Below are 23,574 nucleotides of genomic sequence, written 5' to 3' on the forward strand. Positions count from 1 at the left end.
GGGAAATCAGTTTAATGGAAATTATAGCATTCGATTACTTCTCAAACTAAGCCTACAGTGCTTCGCTTTTCCGACCAATTTTCCCCTGGTTTCCATCCCACTTAAGTGGCCCGGATTGCGGCTCATCAAGGAAACGGCAAAGGGGCATCAGCCATGAAAATGGGATCTCGGCTCATCGGAGTTTTTGTCAAATGCCTAAAAGTATGCAGCAAAATGGATGAAGGAGGGAGGGAAAAGCCTGGAAAATGCAGCTGGCGTCGGCTTGGAAAATCCTTCTGGCCCCAGCAGGTGAGCGGCATTTCCCCCTGCCATTTGCCATTTAAGTGACAAACCAACGGACATTGCAAACGCCCACAGATAGAAAGTGAATTTCGCACAGCTATAAGTGGAAAAAAGGGGGGGAAATTCGGCAAATGACATTATCTAATCCTATTTTTTTGGGGCGGAGGTGGGCCTGGTAAAAATTAACAAATGCTGAGGGACTTGTCACCACAATCGAAGGGAAACAAACACTTTATAAGTATTTTATATTTTTATATTTTTATATTAAATGATTTAGAATTTAAAGATACATTTTCTGACTTATTTTATCTCATCGCCCTTATTTGGTTTTAGGTTGTTGCTTAAATAAGTACTACAACTCTATTAAATATATTTTTAAGTATATAGGTATAACAATTAACCAAAACATTTTTATTTAAATACCTCCAACCATTTTTTCAAACAACAAAAAGCTATAAGTTATTTATTATAAAAATTGAGGTAGTGTGATAAAAAAACTATTTTCTATATAATAAAACAGAATATTTTAGCAAATTATATTATTAAATCGTACCTAAAATATGTTTCCCTTTTTTTTAGAAATGTTGGCAACCTAAAAAATGAAGATAGATATATTTTTGCAAAAATGAATTAGTACTGTAAGCTTACTAATTTTTTAGGTGAAAAGCAGAGAGTAAATCTGAAAGATGAAAGGTGTGTATTTCCCTCCTTCTTTTGCTCCACTTGTGTTCAACCTGGAACTACGTGATGACCCCATCACCACCTCCGCCACCCCCTTCCCCAAATACATGTGGCTGTGTGAAGGTCACGTGTCCGCACTCCACACCCTCTGGAAAAAACACCGCCCCTTTCGTTGCCTGTCGAATTTCGACAGTGAGTTTAATGAAGTGCAACGAGAACTGCAAGCAATTGAAATGCATTTGGCATTTTGCGGGGGCCGTTGGATGTGGGCAAAAAACAAAAATCTGCACCTGAAGATGCAGTGTTTTCCTTATTTTGCTGCCTTTTTTGTTGGAATTTTCTTTTCGAGTTTTTCCGCTCTGTTTTTGTTGTTGCATCATCAAGGGCCGTTGAACATGCCACACGCATCGCCGAAATAAAAGTAAAGACAAGGGTGGTGCACCCTTTGGCTTTTCTTTTCGCTGCTCCTTGCGGGCAGCGAGGGAAGGCGGGAAAACTGTTCCCACTCTGTTAACAGCGGCTGTTAAGTTTTCCTCGTTTTCCGCTGCCGACTTCGCTGCCGCTGCCTCTGCCGGCGCCTGCGCCTCTCCTGCAAATCGTCCTTCGTGCCTCGCATTTCGCCCATTCGGCTTTCCCTTCGTCTCGCGGTGTTCTAAATATATTTTTTAGACCGCCTGCTTTTGGGATGTGACCCACCAACTGGGTCTCGGCTTTTTGGATTTTTGGGACTCGTCGCATTCAGCGATTTGCAGCGCACAGGAGCAGTTGCACGGGGCGTATGCGCAATATGTGCGTGTGCGTATGCGTGATATTTGGCCATGATAAAAACGACGAAATATGCGAAAATTTGCATAGAGCCGAAAAGGTAAAGTCGACGAGAAGAAATGCTTAGCGTTTGAGTTGCAAATGCACTTGACTCGGAGACTTTGGCAACTTGGCTTCGTTTTGGGTCAACTTGCTCATTACTGCGGCGCTTATGATGATAATTCCTGGCCAGTGAAGGGGATCCATCTGCAAATAGTTGAGCCAGGAGGCCAGGAAGCCATGGTTTCTGGGAATGGGGCTTCAACAAGTTGAAGGAGGAGTCCAAAGGGAAGCCAAAGAGCAGGCGAAGTTCTTCCCGGAATGACTGACTCTCCAGTCAAAGTTAAACTTGGTAATTGTCTGGTGCTTGAATGGTTATGGAACTTTCGAGTTCCTGGAATTTCGGTCGGGCTATCAGATATCCAAGATGGCAAGTTTCCTTAATGAGAGGCAGCTGCGAGGATTCCGAGATTGTAATGTGAGCCAAATTATGGGCCTCAAGTTATTAATTGGGGTTCAATGAGTAATAAATAAATATTTTTAAAAAGCCAAACAATTATTAAAGAATTTTAATAAACTAAAATCCCATAATTTATATTTTTTAAAAGTAACTAAAATGAAAAACATTATCTCTGCATTTATAATATTCGCCGCAGTTTATTTTTCGGGCTTAAGCAAACCGAATAAAATAAAATAAAATGCTGCTAATGAAAAGCAAATAACCGAAAATAAAGCCAAAGGAGCTGAATAAAATAAATACGCGTGCAAATAAATTATAATTATAATAAGTAATAAATAAAAGCAAATACAGCAAGTGGCGATGAGAAGATATGAGATGAAGCTCCGCGCGGCGGTTTCACACGCAATTAACATATTCTCTCTGTTGCATTTAAATTGCTGCATATGGATTACGCGGTGGCTGCTGATCCCACCCACCGAAGGCCGCCCAAGGCCACCCACCAACCCACCCACCGAACCACCCCCTTTGCGCCTTCGCTGGGTCCTTTTTTAATTACTTGTTTTTTGCAGCGCGTTTTTTATTCAATTACTTGTACAAATTGCAAACAGACAAAAAATGAAATGGCGAGCAAAAATGAGCAAGTATTCGGCATTCGACGTTGGGGCATCAGGTGCGCGGATAAATGTTGCAATTTGTATGATAGCCCCCGACCTCTGACCCCCCGACTTCCCTCCGACGTCTCCCCTCTGCCCACCCCCTTTCTCCACACTTCCCCACAGGCGTCACTTTGCAGTCGCATTAAACAATTAACAAGTGTAATTGATAAACAATTAGCGGCATTATGAGCGAGCCACAATGCGAAAAAAGTTATACTCACATATGCAGGCGTATAAACAAAGGAAAATCGAGACGAATGTCAAGGAAACAACAACGCAGCGAGCTATACTCTAAAAAAAAAATGAAAATTGCCTAGAAAATTAATGGATTTATAGGTGAAATAAATAAAATTTAAATTCATACTTACATTTATAGTGAAGCTTTAAAATGATCGATATATTCGATATTTCGATCGGTGTTTTCAAGGAAAAACACTAGTTAAATTTCGAGATATTGCAAACGGTCGATATTTTTTCAAGCTCTACTTTATACATATAAATTCACTATTAGCTTATTAATTTTCAATTTATAAATACTCATTTTTAGTTCCAATGATCTCTTTTTCCAAAAACCCTATGTTAGGGTATACAAAAAATAAAAATAAACAAAAACGTGAAACGTAAAGTATGTGCAGCCCATGTAGTACATATAAAAATGCTTGATAAGGCGAGAATAATTTGTTTATGAAACCAGGCAATTCTCAGAAAACGCTAATGACCACCGCAAACAACAGGAAAAAAAATCATTTGATATATTGACATTATTTTTGGACACCATCACGACGTAATATATTTTTAGTTGTGTGCCCTTTACAAAAGTAGACGATAATGACATCAAACTGGAGTACAATATGGATGATTTAATAATAAAATATTTACAAATAAAACATAAGGGGATCTACAAAAATAAAATAAGTATAAAAGTTGATAACATAAATATATAATAAAATATATTGAAAATAGAATATATTTTATAGAGCGAATAACAGAACTAATTTAAGAAAATGTCAATGGACCCGCTAACTTGGGTGGTAGGGTGCAGCAAAAAAAATCCCCGAAAACTAAAGAATTGCTTAAAAAAATTTCAATGTATAATGACAATTTATAGACGTTTTTCTAGCGGCCAGCCCAAAAACCAGTCGGAGATCGTGTACGTCCCCTCTGTAGATTTAGGAGGGGGGCGGTGGGCTCTCTGTTTGAGGTCTTGAGACCCGCTAAGTGCCGTCTATATAAGCAAACAGCTGGCTATGATCTCCATTTAGTTGTCGTGCCGAGGGAAATCAAATCAGACGAAAATGCGAGCCTCCACATTTTTATTCGGTCTGCTTTTGGTGGCCAGTTGCTCGTCGATTTTGGCCAGGCCGCAGGACAGCAGCAGCACCACCACCACAACCACCACCACTCCGAAGCCGGAGGAGTCGTCCACAACCACCACGACCACGACTACGACTACGGAAAAGCCCAAATCTGAGTCCACAACAGCCAGTACTACCACTAGTAGCACCACCCCCAGTACTACACCCAGCACCACTACCCCCAGCACCACCACTACTAGCACTACTCCCAGCACCACCACCCCTAGCACCACCACCACAACCACCACTACCACCACTCCAAAGCCCGAAGATGATGAGGCCGCCAAGCTCCTGGAGCAATGTGCCGAGCTCAGCCGCCGGAAGAAGCGCGGTGGTTCGTCCTCCTCCGAGGAAGACGACAGTGGCGAGAAGAAGTCCGCGAAGAAAGAGCGCAAGCAGTTGAAGAAGCTGTGCAAGCAGTTGAAGAAGCAGCAGGAGCGCAAGCAGGAGAAGGCCCAGAAATCGGCATTATCCGACTTGGCCGAAGCCCTGCGAAACTACAACCAGAAGCAGAAGAACTAAGGCGCCAGTCTTCCAGTTTTTTAAACATTTTTTTTTTTTGTTTTATATAGTGTATTTTATTTTATTTAACAAAATTGAACCAATAAAAAGGTTATTCTATTGAAGAAAAAATAGTTTTTATTGAATATATTTTTTCGTATTTAATTTAAAAACCTGTCTTTGGGATAATAAATTAAAAAAGAATTTAGTAAAATATTAAAAAAAAAACACAATAAAACTTTATTACCAGAAATAAATTTTCAATTGGTTTCTCTAAAAAAAAAAATCCAAAATTTGAATGCAAAAACTTTTCGTTGATATTATTTATTCTTTTTAATTTATTTTTTTACGCATAGTTTGGCCTATATTTTTGAATATGTATAAAATACATAGCGAAAACTGGAGCAAAAAATCGAATAAAAACTAACCAATTCCAGCTTTCGTTTTTTTTTTTTCAAAGCCAACAAATCAAGCAAAAATGGTAGAAAGTGCAAACAAATTTGATTTGTAATCGATTTTGACTCTATTTGTTTGTACATTAGCACTGCATACGTCAACAAAATCATTCGAAACGTGGACAAGTTTCTGATTCACAATTTGAGCAAGAAGAAAGTTTCTTTTCAGCTTCAATTATTTATCTTAAATATTGGTGTTTTTTTTTTACTTTCAGTGCGAATTGCTGATAAAGCGGTTCTATTGTGTTTTTAATTTGTTATATGTATGTACACCCCAACCTTGGCAAACAAGTATATGATTTATTATTAGTTCTTAAATATTTCCGCTAAGCTCAACCAGAAATGGAATCTGAAAATAATGCCAAACCCGTTTTTTGGTGCCCAACAAGTTTTACGCAGTTACAGCAATTTTTACAAGGGCAATTCGATTGGCTTAAAAAAGTATTAACAATAAAACACACAACTTTTCAGCACAACAAATTAAATAAAAATTTAATTCGACTAGCATAGATCTTCGAAACACGTTTCAGGTTTCTTTTCGTTCTGTTTTTTGTGCATATTCGAACCTCCTTTTCTTTTGGCCAGTTGTGGCTTGAGGTCAATCTGAAAATGCGAGCTGCTGGCCAAGAAAGCAATTTGCATAATCAACATATGAGAAAATCAAGCGCAAAGAGACGTGAATTTTTGGACAGCGGCGAAAATCGAAGAAGAAATATGAATGCTAATTAGTTTGAGCCATTGAACTCTGCCCGACAAGGAGGGGATGTCGGGAAGTGCGGAATTGGCACTAGTTCACTGAAAAATAGAATTTTTAGTATCTTCTCTATAATATGTTTATTTTAAAAACACTTTGAAAGTAAAAAAAAGTATATTTTTTAGTTGACCCAACAATTAAACTACAATGAAAATAATGTATAAAAATATAGTTTCTTTCATTAAATTGAGGGTTCCAAAAGCAATTAAATTAAAATCATTAAAATGTTCATAAAGGTGTCTAAAAGTATGCAACAATTTCGTTTCATACAATAACTTTATCATTTCACTTTTTTAAGTTATTTCTGTGATTTAAGAAAAAGAAAATCAATTCGCTAGGAATTAATATTTGAATATTTTTTTTAATAGTGCTATAAAAGTTAAATCCCCCCTTACTTTTTTTTTAAATTTAAATGCCATTCTCTTTATTTTTGTTCAGTGTACTCCCTAACAAAATGGGTCGCCCCTGGCCCCATTCTCCGGCTGACACGCTTTGAACCCGCAGACTTAATTATGCAAAAATCCCAGGGCGAAAGAGGCCGAGCTGAGATTCTGAATTCTGGTGCCGAGGTGCCGTTAGCCAAGAAAGTTGATATAACCCGGGATCGCTTATGGGAAGGCGATTCAGTCGATCGAGAGGCGAACAAGAGCTAAGATAATGATGTGCGGCAAGGGATTCGGGATGATCCTGGTCCTGTTCTGGGCCACGGCCCTTTCCAGCGACCTTTCGCTGGTGAGCGGTAAATTTTTTTTCCACCTCTTCTTTTAGTAGAAGGGAAGTAACAATTTTTTTTGTTTGTGTTTTTTTCCTGACAAAGGTCAAACGGTGGCGCCGCTGACGAGCTCCACGAGTGCACCGCCCAAAATGGAGGTCAAGCCCACGAAGCCCATGATTGTGAATGCTCCGCCAAAGAAGCAGCAGCAAATGCAGCAGATGCAACCCATCATGGAACCCGCGAAGCTGAATGGCAGCAAACCCCTCCAGGTCACCGGTTTCATAACCAAATCGGGAAATATCTACGAGATCGAGGACAAGCGCGGCTCCATTGGCTCGATTGAGGGTCGCCAGGCGGCCGAGGATAATCAGCAGATTGTCTGCAACTACGGCAACGTGGTCATCTACAGCGATGTGCCCTGCGACAAGGTCAAGAATGTGCGAGTGGGCGAGGTGAAGCCGCTGAAGGAGGATCCGCTGGAGGCCACCACCGAGAAGAACGGAGCAGCGGAGGGCAGCGAGCAGCAGGAGCAGCAGGAAGTGGCCGAGCAGGAGGATCAGAATCAGGAGGATCAGGATCAGGAGCAGCAGCAGCCCAATCATCCCCGGGGTCAGGGGTCACAGAACAATCGCCGCCGGCGGCGACGTCGCCCCCAGCAGCAGCAACAGCAGCAGAGGTTGCAGCAGCAGCGTCGCCGACGACAGCAGCAACAGAAGTTGCAGCAACGCCGCCGCAATGGCAACGGCAACAACAACATGCGACGTCGTCGCAATGGCAATGGCAACCGCAACAACAACAACAAGAACCGCCAGCAGCAGAGACGTCGTCGCCCCAACAACAACAACAACAGGCGACGCATCAACAACAACGGCCAGCGACAGCAGCAACATCGCCGCCAGCAGCAGCAGCAACAGCGTCGCCGTCCCAACAGCAACATCAATCGGCAGCAGCAACAGCGACGTCGCCTTCGCGAAGGCAATAACTGAATGGGTTAAGGAAAGCTAGGGTTAAAGCCGCCTACACTACGACCTCTGAGCCCCAGAAGACCCCCCTCCCCCCCAGAATAAAGCAACAAACAAACAAACAAATAAAGAAAATAAACGAAAGCAACAAACAAACGAAAGCCCCAAATGGAATATTCACTTTGAGTTGGTCTTTTTGGTCTTTCTGGGGAATCAACACGGGGCAGTAATTAAAACAAGTGCAGTCCACGGCGAGAAAGAGATGGCTAGCTAGGGGCGGTTAGAGGGAGACGGCTGGAGACAGCTTAAGAGTAGGAGAAAGAGAGGGGGAGAGAGAAGATAACCTTAAATTTAACCTCAAGGCGGTACAAAAGGCCCCATTTTAAGGTACGAAAATAATATAACATTAAATTAATTAATTGCTGGTTCAAACATCAAAAAAAGTCTAAAAATACCATTTTTGAAATAATTTATAATCCCCATTTCCAGACCTAATAAATCAGTTTCTTAGTGCCAGCAAGTTCCAAATGCGAAATACCATATATTCTTGATATCGTATTTAAATTCCCAATCGATTTATATATTTGGTTTTTTTTCCGCTAAAATCATGACTAATAATCCATAATTGCGTATTTTAGATTTAGGATCCAGTTTCGTCCAGTTGTGGGTCAAAATTCTAAAACAATATTTAACTTTTTAACAAAAATCTAGATTGTGATTTTTAACACAACAATTTTAGTATTCTTACTGAAATAAAGTTCAAAATAAAATACTAATTTTTCCTGAAGGTGATTAATTTATTTTAATTCCACTAAATTATTACAGTATTTAATCTCCATCTTGTAACCTGTGCTTCCTGCTCTTTTTCATATATATAAATTCATCGGTATTTAACCCCTGTTAACAAGCTTCCAAAATCCACCCTTCCCCCAACGAAAGTTCCTTATTTGAATCACTCTCGCCTGAGAACGATCAAAGTGAATGCAATTTGTTTGAATTTGGTAGCCGACTTTGTTTTCGGCGTTGCCGGCTTGTCACTTTAATTGTAACTAGATTTTCGACTCGACTGTGCACCCACACACTCCGCTGCATTCAGATATATATAAGCGGATATATATATAAATATATAGGGTTTTTTTCTTAGGGAGGAGGGGTAAAAATTGAGGGGTCGCTTGGGGCTGCGATGTCAACGTCAGCATCAGTTACACGAAGAAATTTGCGCGCTTGGGCCCAGCGCACTTAACACATAAAACAAACAACAACACGGGGGCGGCGAGGGTGTGCCAGTGCAGGAGGGGGCGTGGCATGGGGCGGGGGGGTAGGGTGTGCAAGAGTGCTGCGAGCCAAGCGCGCCAAGAAAGTCATTCAAAAGTCAACCAACTTTCTTTTGAAACACGTTAAAGAGCAGCAGCGAAAAAAAATCCAGTACACAAAACGAGGGGGGTTAAAGAATGGTTGATAGCAGGAGGGGGGTGGAAGAGGGGGTTCCAGTGGGGATGGCGGTTAGGGAGCGGACTATGACATCGCCCCCAACCAACTGCTGTTGCTGATTTTCCTTTGTTGTTTGCATGCACACAGCGAGCGGAGAAAAGATGGCTGCACTTGCCGGCTTGCGTACTTACACTGGGCGAAAATAGGGTCTTACGAGCTTTAGACATTTTTAAAAAATCATAATGGTACACTTTTGACACACAATATAAAATAACAATAATAAAACTTTAATAAACTATTAATTAAACGTTGAATTATTTAAGAAATCTAGAAATATTTTTTGTAACTAAAAAATAATTTTTTCTTTTACTTAAATATTAAAATTTTTTAATTACCTAGTAGATTGGTGAGAAAACTAAATGAAAACCCTACGATTATAAAAGGAAAAATACAAGTTTTTATCAACATACAATTTTTTTCCTTTTTACTGATATTTAATTAGCCATCAAAAATATGTTCTAAAAAACCGTTTAATTGCCCCTTAAATTTTTCTTCTGCAGGTGTTTTCTTTGCCATTGCCTCTTAATTTTTTCGAGTGCAGCCGCCTTCAAGCAGAGGGTTGCCATCTCTCCAAGGAGCCATCAAAATGTGACGTTGTCGCCGCCGTTGTTGCTGTTGTTTCAGTTGTTGTTGTTGCTGTTGCTGGTGGGTATCGTTGTCATGCGTTGAGCCTGCAAGTTTATCACCTCATTGTTCTTGCACGCCCCTGTCTTCGCACCCCTTCCGCCGCCCCTGCCCCCCTGCTTTTGCCCCCCAGCCACGCCCCCCGTGTCCTTATGGCTGTTGCTGTTTTGTGGTTTTATCGCTGACTGTGGCAGTTGAGCGAACGAACCGCAGCTGCAACTGCAGTAACTGCCGCTGCTGCTGCAACGGCAACAGCAACAGCAACAGCAGCAGCAACATCAACAGCAGCAACAACCGCCGCAGAATGCCAGGGGCGGCATTTCAAGGGGGTTATTGCGGTGGCCGAGGACAATGGCCAAGTCATAAACGGCGACTGCAGGAGGCATTTAAGAACCGCGTCGTCGTGGTCAACGGCAAAAACAATTTTCGGTCAATTAACATTGATCAGGCGCGAGTGGCGCCCCCAGTTGGTCAATCAAGAAGTTGTCAGGCACTTCGGGAAGAGGGTTTTCCTTACGATGAAGCTCGGTCCCTAAGTTATTAAAAGCCAGAAAGTATGGTCTCTTTTGGGCATATCTTTAAATAAGAATTATGGTATTGAAAAATAGCTCTATAAAGTAATCATAAGAAGAATTTTTCAAAAAATAATAGTTATTTATAGAAAAACACATAGGAAGCTGCTTGTTTTTGCAACATATTGAACAATAAGCACATTTCATTAAAATGATTGCATTGTTTGCTGCAACATTGAAGCAATGATCGAATTTCGCATAATTAAGAACGATGGAAATTACACAATTTTGTTATATTTCGCAGTAATTAGATTTGATAATACACAAAAACGACACCGAAAAACAGTTATTAACTCATTTTAATAAATACAATAAAATTGCTTAGGCAACTCTGCCTAGTCACTTGGCTCGTTGCAGGCCAGGGTTGCCATCAGCATGTCTGAGTGCGTCTTGTTGCACTATTTTTTTGCCCGTCTTCCCCAACAGACATTTCTCATTAGCCCAGTCATCGGGTCTTTCCGCTTCATTCTTATTTTTCGGTGCTCGACAATGGCCAAAAGGAGCAGCCAGCGGGCAGCGGCCAGGGTTGACCCCCCATCCACCATCCATTTGGGGCCAAAGTGAGTTGCAACTAATTTCAGTTTAATTTGTGTCAGACTTCGCAGGCGTCTGCGTCTGCTCTTCCGCCTTCTTTATTTTCGCACTTGGCCCGGTTACTTATTATCCCTGAGCGACGTGTAAATGCTGCTAATGACGACGTCAAAAGAAAGAAGCCGCCATCAGCAGGATACAAAAGGCTCTTCCTCCAGCCAGGCAACCCGCGGACACCCCGGCCTTAACGAGTTCCGTGTTTAATTTGGCGGATTTATTATTTTAATTTGCGCGCATTTCACATTTCGCGTTTCACGTCTCGCCGCTTTGAGTTTCGATTTCGATTCGCCGCTGAGACGACCTTCGACCCTGGCACACGGCCTGAAAACCCTAAAACAGGGTTGCCAAAGCCGCTCACATTCACAAGCCAAAAGTGCTTAGTTCAATATTAATTACCAGCAGACACAGGATATTTTTGCCTCAGTCAAAATGTGTGTACTTAGTGGGCTGGTGCACTTGGAAAAACGGGAGGATCTTTGAAAATCAAATCATAACATATTTTGGAAATATTAATTGAAAATTATTTAGTAAAGAAAATTTATTAATTTAAATAAGCAACTACAAAACACATAAATATTATTTTGATTATTTTTGACCCACTTTTTCTCCCAGTGCAGTGGCCTGCCATTATAAACATAACAGTATAAATATCCATTTTCGGGACCACCCGAGGGCTTTCCCTGCTGAAGTAAAAACCTGGCCAAGATTTTTGCCAGGCGATTTAAATAATTGACAGATTTTTGTGCGACGAGCGCCGTTGGCCATCTTTGTTTGTATAGTCTGGGAGCTGGGTTTTTGGTGCCACGCCCCCTTCAGTCCCTCCGCCCCTGGAAATCAGCGGGGGGTCAATTGAACGGTTTTATCCTCGTCTAGTGGCCCAAAAAAACCATCAGTCGCTTTTGTTCATTGCGACTGTTAAACTGTTTTATCTTTATGCGATTATGTCTGCTGGTCTGTCCACCGACCACGCCCCCCAGGGCACTATACGACCACCCACCACCCACCACCCACTGCCCCCTAATGCGTGTGCGTGGCCCAAAAGAGAAGGACGGAGCAACTCTTTGCCCAAAGGATTTGTGTTTAACAAAGTTAAGTAGAAGACGTGCTCAGGCACGTTTCCCCAGCAGCAGCAGCACCACCCACTGGAAAATCCACCACCCACTGGAAAACCCCCTTTGGTTCTACATTTGTGCGCCGTCAATATTAGTGGCTGCCACTCGAAACTTTGCACAATGGCATTCGGGATATTTGAAAAACTGACAGATTCATTGGCGAGCCAGAAAAAGTGGGCGGAAATGTGGGAATGAAAACCGGGGGGAAAACCCAAAATCGGGAAAGGAAAACCGCCAAAATGGCAGTCAGATTTAATAAAAAATTCCATTCACTTCTATTAAATCAAATACTTCCTTTTTTTTCAATATGTAATATAACGAAGAATTTATTAACTTGCTGCAATGTTGATTTGCTAAATTTATAAAAACAATTAGAGTGGAAAGAAATTGCATGCAAAAACACTGATGAGGTCATTATCCAAGAAATCAGCATTTGCAAGTTGTTGACTTATTATATTATTGTAATTTTAAACAGTGTTAATCAAGTTGTTTGCAGCCTTTAACCAATTTTTAAATGGAACGGAGGTACTACTACAGATATGAAATGAATGCCCAACTAAAGGAGCTTCAAAACAAAAGTGAAATCCAAATTCTGGCGCTAGAGAACCAACTATCGGCCTTTCAGAAAACCCTTCTCGAAACCCTTTCCACAATCAATAACAAGATCATCCCTCCGAAGTTCGAGCTTATTTTATCTAGATATTTTTATATCGAACATGATTATAAGAAAACCTGGGATGAGGCTGCAGAAGCATGTCGTGGAACGGGCGGCTATTTGGCGGCTTTTAAAACCCAAGAGGAACTGGCAGCCATAATGCAGAAACTCAAGAAACGGGTTTGGTACTGGACTGGCGTTAGGCATTCGAAGGAAGGTGGCAAGTTCATATCTACGGCCTCCGGGAAGCCTGCTACCGTTTTTAAGTGGTTCGAAGGAGAGCCCAGAAATGACGGTGCATGCGTTTTTCTAGATGACTTGGGGATGCGTGATCTCAATTGCAGCTCTGAACGTAGTTTTATTTGCCAATTAGATAACGAAACATAAAGAGACGTAATGTAAGTTGTAAGCTGTATATTTCTTAGAAAATGACTCATACGTATGTGTTGATTAAAATGATTAAAATATATCAAATTATAATGGTCGCATAAAATTCGAAATGAAATTGTAAAAAGTACTTGTATCAATAAAGTGTTTAAAAACTTAACAAAACTTGGTATGATCTGCTTTCCCTTTTTATTTTATTAGCCAAGCAGATCATGATTAAAGAAATTATGGGTCTTTAAGACTTGCGCTCGGATAATTACAATAGGAAATAAATTATATTCTCCTGCAGTATTCAGTAAATTATAAATTATAAGTAAGTAGGCATGCGGGGATCCACGGTGATATGGGTTATAGATCATCCCCCACTCGGGTGAAAAATGAAAGCAATTTTGGTATTCAAAAAGTATGTAACAAACAAAAAATCTATTATTAACTTCCTATTTGTATATGCCTAGCTACTCAATGGGTTAGATCTCTTTAAAAAATTTGCTAAGGCCACTTAAAAAGCGATCCCCATTCTCCCAATAAAACCCTTACTTTCACTTCAAATTTATTAACCATCTCGGTTGGATCTCTTTCCATTTCATTGCCAACTGTCTGGCTGAGAAATAAAATATTTTGTGCTAATTTTGTCACGGCCTCCCTTTTGGTTTTTCCCCCTCCCCACCCTCCAGCTTTTCCATTTCCCAATTTCCCCTTTGATTCGTTGCCATTCGGAGGCAACAACTTTTTGTCAGTTGTTTTAACTTGGCCTCGGGACAGGAAAATGGGGTGGAGGAGTTTTCTTTGCTGCCGAAGAAGTCGGAAAATAAGTGGGTTAAGGGGTTGCAAAAGGGGTAAAAGGGGCGGCCAAAAGGGGGTGAAAAGTGGGAGGGGGAGACTTTTGTGTTATCAGCAGTCAGTTAGTAGCGCAAAACTTTTTAAACGTTTTCGAAACAAGTTGAAATTTAAATAAACCTTTCCAATTTTTTGACGATGCCATTAACTCTGAGCAGTTTAGTTCTCCCGTCCCTTTCGCTCCGCTCTCCCTTTATGTCCGTCTCTTTCCAGCTGACTTTCGCTATCTCCTTCGTATGACTCGCAGACCTTAGACAACAAAATCGCCAGAGAAATGAAACTTTGTGTGTAATTTTGGGCAAATAAAAAATGTGAGGAAAAAAAACAAAAGCAACTGCAACTTTGCGAAGAGTTCTGGGCTGAAAAAAACCCCCCCTTAAGCTTGCTTAAAAAGCATCCTAAAAACCTGCAACATAAAATCGACTTAAATTTTTATTGCCGAAAAAAAAGCCTTTGGGCAAAAGTAAAATCGCCAAAATCGCCTTATGGCCTTACATTTTTAACCCACCATAGTTCAAGCTTCTTAACCCACAGCTGCCCAATACAGGGAGCTCTCTTACAAGTAAACAATAGGCTTTATAAACAAAAATATAAATAATATTTTAAATATATAAAATATTCCTATTTAACTCATTAAGAAAATATCTTCATTTTGTATAGTTCACTTTGTAAGGGGTTCACTTTATTTATATACTTTCTAATTTTTTCGCACTGCCCTTCAAATAACTAGAGCATCTGGCCAAGAAGAAGCAATAGTTGGCCAAGAAGAATTAAAGGGGGCAAGAAACAGAGAAATAAGACGACAAGGGGTATGGAAAAAGAAGAGAAGATGCAGCCAAAAAGCGGTTCAAAAAGTGCCAACAAAATAATAAAAAGCAAACTTTTTACCAAGTTGACTTTGACACATTGGGCCAAACACAAACACACGGCCGCAAACACACAGACGTTGGAAGGAAAGAGACAGACGAGCAGCGGCAAGAAAGAGACGGCTAGCGGTGGCGCGAAAGAGACGGGGCGAGGTGCCAAGTGCCTGCAAGCATGAAAATGCCCGAAAAATAAGTGCAACAGAATATTTATTTGCCTGGCATCAGGCAAAATGAAAGTGGACATAAAGAACTTGTGAAATATTTACTCTAAAATGCATATTGCTTATATTGCCATCTACTTTTGAATCAGGCTGCCCGAAAGCGAAGGAAACGAGGGGCATTTAATATATTTTTAATAAAACTATTACTCAATTGAATAGCTGCAATTGCAATACAAACAAATAAGACTAATAAATTCATATTTTATTTCTTCACTTACAGCAATTAAATCCACACTGAACAAAAAATTATCAGAAGAAACTAAAATATTCGTACATTAATTCTCATTACAATCGAGGACTGAAGAGGTCAAATTATTACTAAATCTACTTCATTATATCTTTGATGTTCTAATGAAGCAGCAATAAATTAAATATTTTGAAAAAACTATCCAGCACTTAAATAGTTTCACTTGAAATCCAAACATCCTAATAAATTCATACAATTTTTTATTTCTTCAGTATCAGCAACTAAATATTTTTATTATAATCACAGAATTAAAGGAATATATACTTAATCGAATTATTTAAATCTTGGATACATTAGTAAAGCAGGAAAGAATTAAAAAATTTAGTTTTATATTTCTTATAATTTAAATTTAAACTAAATAATAGATTTATTCCAAAAAATAATCTGCCTGCCACAGAAGGTCTCCGCTTGCCCCATTAATTTGCCTTATCCGGGGGCACGTGTAATTAACATCAGCTCGTTGGCCAAACTAATAAGCCAAGTAAAAAAGCCGAGCAGAAGAACAAGTCCAAGCGAAGTGAGATTAATGGATTTAATCGCGAAAAATCTGTGATAAGCTCGCGGATAAATGGTGGCTCATTAGAAGCAGTGTGGCCCAATAAAAAAAAACTGGAACTGCAAATTCTGGAGCTATAAAAGTCTGCCAAGGGCCGCCAACGACTCACAGTTTTTCACGAGTAGCAGCAAGACCAAGTATCGAAATGCAGCCAACGCCTACGAAGAAGATGAGGAGCTATCGGCTGCTCCTGTTGGCCACCATCCTTCTGGCCACCTCCTTTAATTTGGCCAACTCGGCGCCGCAACAGGCGGCCATTCCGCTGACGTGGCGGGATCTAATTGGGGCCTTGAACTTCCCGGAGTCGCAGGAGGGGAAACCGCAGCCGCAGGAGACTCCCGAGCCGCGTGACCTGCAGCAGCTGCTCCTGCTGACCAGCGGCCTGAGTCCCAGCCAGATTGCCCAGCGGAGCAGCGGCCAGGGCAGGAACTTCAGAGTCCCTCAAACCACCCTCATCGTGATCAACGGCACCGGCGGCAGCAGCGCCACTCCAGCCAATATCACCAACAACAACACCAACACTGTGGTGGCCAACAACACCACTCCGGCGACCACAACGACGACGGGCACTCGAACCTCGGAGTTCATCCGGGCGCCAATTGGCTATCCGGCCGGACTGCCGATGCAGTATTTCCGGAAGCGACAGGACGACGGATCATCGCCGGCCATTTCCTACCCAGAGCTCTTTGGCTGGAACCCGGAGGCGGCCTTCTACGGGGGGGATTTGTCTGGTTACGGGGGTGGCTTAGCCACCTACCCCTATGCCGGTCTGGGTGGCCTCAACGGGGGCTACAGTCCGCTGGCCGGGGTGCCCCTGGTGCCCATCACCGTGGGCAACGAGGTGCGCTATGTGCCGCTCAATCTACGCATGTTCCGCCAGTTGGCCAGGAGTCCGGCTCCTCTGCCCGCTGTCCGGGAGCAGGAGGATCAGCTGGAGGAGGACGACATCGCCGGCTTTGGCCTGGCCCCCGAACTGGAGGTGGAGGTGGAGCCGGAGGAGGAGGGGGAGCAGGAGCAGGAGCAGGCCGGTCACTCGACAGGCGGCGGCTCGCCGGGCTACGGCCTCCTCGGCCAGCGGATGAGGCCGCGTCCCTTGGTCCGCCGGCGACCTCTGCAGTCGCTGGCCCAGAATATTCGTCGGGTGCAGTACCTCAGGCGGTGAAATTCGCAGGAGAGCAACTGGAATGGCAAACACGGAACCCCTAGACCTAAACCCTTTTTTTTTGTACCATTAACTAAATAAAAAGCATTTTTAAAAATAATCTACAATTATTAAAGAGTGAGTTTATTTCTTTCTCATAATTTCTACACAGAAATAAATTGACAAAAGATCAGATGAAATGTGCTGGTTAATTTTATATTTTTTAAAAATCAAGTTATTTATATCATTTTGATCAGAATAAAGATTTTGTTAATCTTCTTTGGTATTTTGGGATTTTATATGATATGATAAAATCATAAACATGACATAATTCATATTGGCTTTTGATTGATATGAAATAAGGTAAAATTTATCTTATTTTCTATCGAATTGTTTTTTCTGTGTATTTTCTTTATACAAATTTATAAAACTTTATGGACCTTCAGTAATTTATTTTGCTTTTGTATAAAAACAGAAAACCACATCTTATTGTAAGAAATAGGTTATTTTTAGCCCTATCAAAAATCTACTTTATGGTTCCAAAAAACTTTATGCAAAAACACTGATATGAAGTGGCAATCAAGCACTGAAATACATTGAGCAAGAAACCTCTAAACTTTGTGATAAGAACTTCATAAGAACTTTATATAAATTTGTAATTTTAATCAGTGCTGCCGCAAGTTGTTGACAGCCTAATTCCCATAATCACCAATTTTTAAGGTTTCCCAATTTTCAAGAAGGCAAATCACTTTCAGTACGTTCTAAAAGTTCTCTTCGCAAAGTTGTACCAAATTATAATGCTGAGCACCGTGCCTTTCGTGATCGTCCTGACTTTCTTGGGACAGTTGAGCGCCGACCAGGATAATGGTTCTTTAATCTCCGAAACGCATTCCACAATGCATAACCAGAAGATCATCCCACCGAAGTTCGAGCTAATTGGGTCCAGATATTTTTATATCGAATTAAGTAGTCCGGAAACCTGGGATAAGTCCGCAGAAATATGTCGTGGAATGGGCGGCTATTTGGCGGCTTTCAAAACTCAAGAGGAAATCGCAGCCATAACGCCGAAACTTTATTATATTGTCTGGTTCTGGACTGGCATAAAGCATTCGAAGGAAGATGGAAAGTTCATATCTACGGCCTCCGGGAAGCCTGCTACCGTGTTTAAGTGGAGGGAGGGAGAGCCGAGCAATAGCGGTGATTGCGTTTATCTTGGGGACTTGGGGATGGGTGTTTTCAATTGTAGTGATACAAGTTATTTTATTTGCCAATCGGATAATGAAACATAAGTAGACGTAATGTCAGTTGTAATTCCTTTGTTATATTCTTATTAAAATGCCTTAGCAAATACAAATGATTAAAATCAATTAAAAATAATGGTCGTAAAAATGTTAAATAAAATTGTACAAAATTGTAAAAGTTTAATAAATTTCCTAAACATAGTATGAGCTGCTGCCTCTTGCCTTTAAATGGTCGGCTGTTTCGGTGCTTTGGAATCTAATGGAAACTTGAAAAATAATATTTGTCTTTTGGACTGGCATTAATGAAAAAACCAATCATATTGTAATTTGTAAGTTCCAATAATTATTGAAAGATTAATTTCTAATATATTTTTTTTTAACTTCCTTACTCACTTACTAACTTGTGCTTCCTAAGTTACTGATTCTGTATTTTTTCATAACTCTCTGAAATGCAATCTCTGCCTAGGGACCAACTTTAATTGGAATCAATTGCACTGACAGTCCAATTATCCAAACTATACTGAGTCATCGGGAGTTGTTAAATATCCCGTGTATATCACGGCTGTGCTACAAATAATATACTTAAAACAAATATTAAACCTGTTACTAAATAAATCGATTTTTGACTATATATTAAATTTAATTTCGAAAATTTCAATTTAAAACTATTTTGTTCGATTTTTATTATTATTTCTACATAAATAATATAACACTTGAATCCCATTAGAACTGAACCGTTTAATAATTTCCATATTTAAAATAGCACTATTATTTTGAAGCCGTTTGTGTTAAGGAGAAAAATGCGAGAAAATGCAGAACTCTTTTCGCGAAACTCCTCATCGCTGCGCTGGCCCAATAATATTAAGTTGATAAGTTTTTCCATTGGCCGGAAGGAAAACTTTTCAATTTGTGAGCAGAGTTTCGCTTATTGGCCATAAACATTTTACATGAGCGCGGGTAGAGAAAGTTTTCCGAGTGCGGAGGGCTATGAAATAGATGCGCCAACTGGATCAATTTTAATTTGCTACCAAGACAATTCAATCAGTCAAAAATATGGACCTTTCTGGGGGCGAATGTTCTGTCAAATTATCTGGCAAATGTTTGCGGAGCAAAAGGAGAAAATGCCAAATGGCAAAATTTTGCCCAATTTCTGTGCGTGCGTGTGTGGGTGTGTGTGTGTCTGTCTAATTGATGGCAACATTCTGGGCTCTCGACTGTCGGGAACTCAATAATAATAACAGATAGCTGAGGACCTACCACCGCCCACATTTAGCCGAGACACAATGGCAAATTAAATAAATATAAGAAGCTTTTAAGTTAATAGAAAATTCTATAATTGAATTTTATGTCAAACATCGGCTGCTGGCTTCCCACTTCTGAGGGCCTCCGACACTCGAAGATATTTAATCAGAAATGCAAGCAAAATAATAACCGAAGATGGAATTCCTTCGGTTCAGAATAAAATAAAATACACAAAAACACAAGGGCCAATTTAAATTATTGATTGGCCGGGCAGAATAAATGGAATTTCAGCAATGCAAAAAACGGGGGAAAAATTGAAAATTATGATTGATTCGTAGATTTTTAATTTCCCCCATCAACATTGTATTGAAATAGCTTCTTTGGTTATTTTACTGGACACATATTTTGCATATTTTATCAATTTATATTCAAGGCATTTTAATTAGTTATCTATATTTATTTTAGTAAGTTTCAAGGTTGCCTGTATTCCAAGTAAGGCTTAAAAAATAGTATAATATTTTGAAACTATATATTTTTACTTGTATAAAAATCATTGGAGAATCAGCAATTGTATTTGAAAGCTGCCTAAACCTTTTGTCGAATTTCCAGCTCGAACTTCCACTTGACCACAAGTGTTACAGTAGAAATAATAACGATAATAGTAAATACAAAGTTGGAGGGAATGTCGAGCTATTGACACAACACTCGGGATGATTGCGGAGAAGCATTTTGCCAGACGACGGGTGTTAAAGCTGAGGGCGAAGGAAATAGCACCGACACACGTAGACAAGTATCTTTATATTTTGTATCTTGTATCTTGTGCTCTGTGCTCTGTATTCTGTATTGTGTATTCTGTATCTTTTGGCTGTCAGAAAGCTCGGCGTGTGCGTGCTGGCGAGAGTTTTGCGGGAAACACTTTTCAAGATTAAAACAAAAAGATTTAAGTGAATTATGCCAAAGTTATTTGCCTGCTGGTGCGGCTCACGCACTCGACACTATCCTTCGAGAAAGCCACATTATGCCACAGATACTGGTCGTGTAATATAAATATGTACAGGCAAATAAATTCAGTACAATGGATTTCAAAAAAATAGTGATAGATAAAGCGAAAACAAAAATATTTTATATTCATTATACCAAAATTAGCATTTACCGTTTTATTTAATTATTTTTGTTTTATTTCCTGTTCCAATTGTTTTTGCAAATATTCTATTCTTTTCAAATAAATTCAGCAGATTAAATTAAAAAAAATAGTGGTCAATAAAATGAAAAAAAACGTAATTATACCTATAAAAAAAAATTTATAACAAAAAAATTGACACTTAATTGTTTATTTTTATTTTATTTCCTGTCCAAAAATATATCTCAAATTTTTCTATCAACTTTCCAGTACGACTGAGTTTGAAAAAAAATGGGGTTTCTAAACAGAAAAAAAATTATTAGATATTTATAATAACAAAATTACCATTTACTTATTTAATTTTATTTTACTTCCTATTAAAAAATATTTCTTTAATTTTTCTATACACCTATCAATTTGAACATGTCTGTAATTTTGGGGCGGGCGGACATGAGTTCGTTTATTTATTTATACAGCCCGGAATATCTTTGCCCTCGAGTTTTTCCCCTTTGGCCAGTGCAGATTTATGCGAACGCATGTTTATTGTCGAGTTTATTAGATTTGATTTACTGCCCGGTGGTCGGAGAGATCTCGGCTTGTCTGGGCGTCTCACCCGGAGATACTTTCGCCATCAAGAGCCAAGACAGGCGACTTCCCGTTCTCGGCCGCCCAATAATTGCATGTCATCGAGGGCATCACATCACGCAAGATGTGTCACTCCCTTTCCTGAGACGGGTGAAATTTTTAATTGCACTGCCTGCCATTAGAACGGTGCTATAAGAACGGAGGTCTGCGATCCGACGGCGAACACTGCCCAAGGAACTCCGACGCCATGCAGATAACCCACAGCCTATCCGCACTTCTGGTCGTCTTTCTGGCGATTTTGGGCCACTGCGAGTCGCGGAGGAGCGGTAAGTTGCGATACACTCGCTAGCAAGTTTTTTGGTTTTTTGGTCAATTTTTTGCTCAATTTATTTTATGCGAATTATTTAAAATAATTTCTTTGTATTGTAAAACTATGTGCATAAAATTCTAAAAATTCATAGAAGTTAAAAATGAAAAAAATATGTTAATAAAAATTGTATACAGTTATCAAACATTTCATTCTTAAAAAATATTTTAAAAAAACGCGGGGATATATTTCTTTTGAGTGTGCATAAGATTGAGATTATAGAAACAACAAAAAAAAACCAAATAAATAGGTACAACGTTAATTTAAAATTCTATATAGTTATGAAACATTTCATTCTTAAGAATATAAGAAAAAGTGTGGTTATATTTGCTTTAAACGTACTTAATAAAAAATACTTAGGGCATAAAATTCTTAAAATTATGTAGCACAAATTTAAATGAATAAATAAAAAATTGTATCTTAAAAAAACAAAGAAAAATAGTGGTTAAATTTGTTTTCAGTGTACTTAAAAAAAGACACCTTTGTTCTAAGAAAAAAAAAATGGGGAAGAAGCTATTTACAATTTAAGTAAAAATCGTTCCAGGGATTTCTTATAATTATGATTATAATTATATTATTATTATCTAATAAATTTCCTCACTTCAGCCTACCGCCTTCCTAAGGCTCAGGGACGCAGTGCCGCCGGCACTCCCTCGCCACAGGATGTGGGCTCTGGCCGGGATCTGATGAAGAAGTTCATGCTGATGCGGGGCCTCTTCCAGCAGCCGCCCAGTGACAATGTGATCGTGATCACACAGCCCTCGACCACGACGACGACGACCACACCCACTGGTTCGCCCACCACAACGACCTCGACGACGACCACAACCACCCCGACGACCAATAGTACGGGTCGATCGTTCCGCGAAAATATCCCTCAAATGGAGCCACAGGTCATCGAAGACGATGATGAGGAGGGGCAGGATTTACCTGTGACCATGACCATGACTGGTCGAGCTCTCGAGGACCGCCTCGATCTGCCAGAGGTGCAGGGGGAGGAGGAGGAGGAGCAGAAGCCCCAGTGGCCCAAGAAATTCCGCCTGAAGGCCGCACTCAGTGGAAAGCGGAACCTGGTGAAGAAGACCCATCGACGGGTGCACAAGCATCCGCAGAAGAAGAAGCGCCAGCAGAAGCGGAAGGTCAACAAGAAGCAGAAAAAGGTCAACAGCCAGCAGCGCAACTCGGAGTCCGCCGCGGTCAGCTTTATCGAGCCCTATCACCACGATGGCCAGCCGAATGGTCCACCTGGCCAGTCCGCCTCCGACTCGCGATTGCAGCGCATCTGGCGACGCTTCCAGATCGCCAACTAAATCAAATAATTTACATACATTTTTTTTTCTATTTTTTTAAGTGCAAAATTTAATTAAAGTCTAACTACAAGCAATAGCAAAAAATAGCCAGTGAATCATGGGTTTATTTTATATTTAGTTCATGGGTGAATAACAAATACGATATGTTATCAATGGAATTTAAAATAAATGAAAAAATTTACTTTTCTACCTTTCTTTACAAGGTTTTTTATTAACCTAATTAATCTGATATTTTTAAAGCATACCTACATATTAAATTCCCCTGCATTTCCCTCCAACTAAATTTCAGCGACATTTTCGTCCAGCTCTTCAGGTGAAAAGCCGAGAACAAAGGAGAGCCGGCGAATAATTGAATATCTTGAAGAGGTTTTAAATTTCATTTTGCCATATTTTATGGCAAATTGGGCAAGAACAAAAGGTACATTTGTCCACAGATATATAAATGTGTGTGTGAATGCGGGTATTTCATACATATACAAACGTTTGACCCTGAAACTTTTCGCGCGCGGCACGTAAAACAAAATGGTGCGACTTGAAAAATCCTTTTCCCTCCTTTTGCGAGCTTCTCGAGAACAATTGATAAGCGGGGGCAAAAAGGTTTGGATTAGGCCAAGTCAACGACTTGCCGCACAATTTTATATAAATAAATAAAAAAGAAAAGAAAAGGGCACCAGGGGCCAGACGAAATATGGCAACATGATATCCTGCCGCCGACTGTGGCAAGTTCAAGGATATCTGGCCCGCCCATGAACCATGAAAATAAAGCGTGAACCGGACCCGAAAA

The 23,574-nt window shown here is 40.2% G+C and overlaps 6 protein-coding genes across 6 annotated transcripts; all 6 read left to right on the top strand.

Annotated features, from left to right (window-relative positions):
* Window positions 1-4,148: 4,148 nt before the first annotated feature.
* On the top strand, window positions 4,149-4,871 carry LOC108065540 (PH domain-containing protein DDB_G0287875). Its single transcript, XM_017153550.2, has one exon. It carries the CDS (start codon window positions 4,179-4,181, stop codon window positions 4,758-4,760), a length of 582 nt encoding a protein of 193 aa, XP_017009039.2. The 5' UTR covers window positions 4,149-4,178; the 3' UTR covers window positions 4,761-4,871.
* Window positions 4,872-6,580: 1,709 nt separating this feature from the next.
* On the top strand, window positions 6,581-7,799 carry LOC108065532 (trichohyalin). The gene is made up of 2 exons (XM_017153538.3): window positions 6,581-6,687; window positions 6,766-7,799. The coding sequence occupies exons 1-2, from the start codon at window positions 6,606-6,608 to the stop codon at window positions 7,647-7,649; spliced, it is 966 nt and encodes a 321-aa protein (XP_017009027.2). The 5' UTR covers window positions 6,581-6,605; the 3' UTR covers window positions 7,650-7,799.
* A 4,760-nt stretch (window positions 7,800-12,559) lies between these two features.
* Window positions 12,560-13,057, top strand: LOC108065471 (C-type lectin 37Db-like). The gene has a single exon (XM_017153470.2). It carries the CDS (start codon window positions 12,560-12,562, stop codon window positions 13,055-13,057), a length of 498 nt encoding a protein of 165 aa, XP_017008959.2.
* Window positions 13,058-15,929: 2,872 nt separating this feature from the next.
* On the top strand, window positions 15,930-16,946 carry LOC108065470 (uncharacterized). The gene has a single exon (XM_017153469.2). It carries the CDS (start codon window positions 15,930-15,932, stop codon window positions 16,944-16,946), a length of 1,017 nt encoding a protein of 338 aa, XP_017008958.2.
* Window positions 16,947-17,722: 776 nt separating this feature from the next.
* LOC108065469 (C-type lectin 37Db-like) lies at window positions 17,723-18,214 on the top strand. Its single transcript, XM_017153468.2, has one exon. The coding sequence runs from the start codon at window positions 17,723-17,725 to the stop codon at window positions 18,212-18,214; it is 492 nt and encodes a 163-aa protein (XP_017008957.2).
* A 3,144-nt stretch (window positions 18,215-21,358) lies between these two features.
* On the top strand, window positions 21,359-22,868 carry LOC108065571 (uncharacterized abhydrolase domain-containing protein DDB_G0269086). Its single transcript, XM_017153584.3, has 2 exons — window positions 21,359-21,439; window positions 22,087-22,868. Exons 1-2 carry the CDS (start codon window positions 21,361-21,363, stop codon window positions 22,788-22,790), a joined length of 783 nt encoding a protein of 260 aa, XP_017009073.2. The 5' UTR covers window positions 21,359-21,360; the 3' UTR covers window positions 22,791-22,868.
* Window positions 22,869-23,574: the final 706 nt, after the last annotated feature.

The sequence above is a fragment of the Drosophila takahashii genome, chromosome X, assembly GCF_030179915.1.
Source record: "Drosophila takahashii strain IR98-3 E-12201 chromosome X, DtakHiC1v2, whole genome shotgun sequence".
NCBI classification, from domain to species: Eukaryota; Metazoa; Arthropoda; class Insecta; order Diptera; family Drosophilidae; genus Drosophila; species Drosophila takahashii.

Bases quoted from the DNA above. Each gene is read 5' to 3' on its own strand.
- LOC108065540 (XM_017153550.2), top strand. From the start codon at position 4,179: ATGCGAGCCTCCACATTTTTATTCGGTCTGCTTTTGGTGGCCAGTTGC.
- LOC108065532 (XM_017153538.3), top strand. From the start codon at position 6,606: ATGATGTGCGGCAAGGGATTCGGGATGATCCTGGTCCTGTTCTGGGCC. The intron at 6,688-6,765 runs GTAAATTTTTTT...TTCCTGACAAAG, and splicing joins CGACCTTTCGCTGGTGAGCG to GTCAAACGGTGGCGCCGCTG.
- LOC108065471 (XM_017153470.2), top strand. From the start codon at position 12,560: ATGAATGCCCAACTAAAGGAGCTTCAAAACAAAAGTGAAATCCAAATT.
- LOC108065470 (XM_017153469.2), top strand. From the start codon at position 15,930: ATGCAGCCAACGCCTACGAAGAAGATGAGGAGCTATCGGCTGCTCCTG.
- LOC108065469 (XM_017153468.2), top strand. From the start codon at position 17,723: ATGCTGAGCACCGTGCCTTTCGTGATCGTCCTGACTTTCTTGGGACAG.
- LOC108065571 (XM_017153584.3), top strand. From the start codon at position 21,361: ATGCAGATAACCCACAGCCTATCCGCACTTCTGGTCGTCTTTCTGGCG. The intron at 21,440-22,086 runs GTAAGTTGCGAT...TCCTCACTTCAG, and splicing joins CTGCGAGTCGCGGAGGAGCG to CCTACCGCCTTCCTAAGGCT.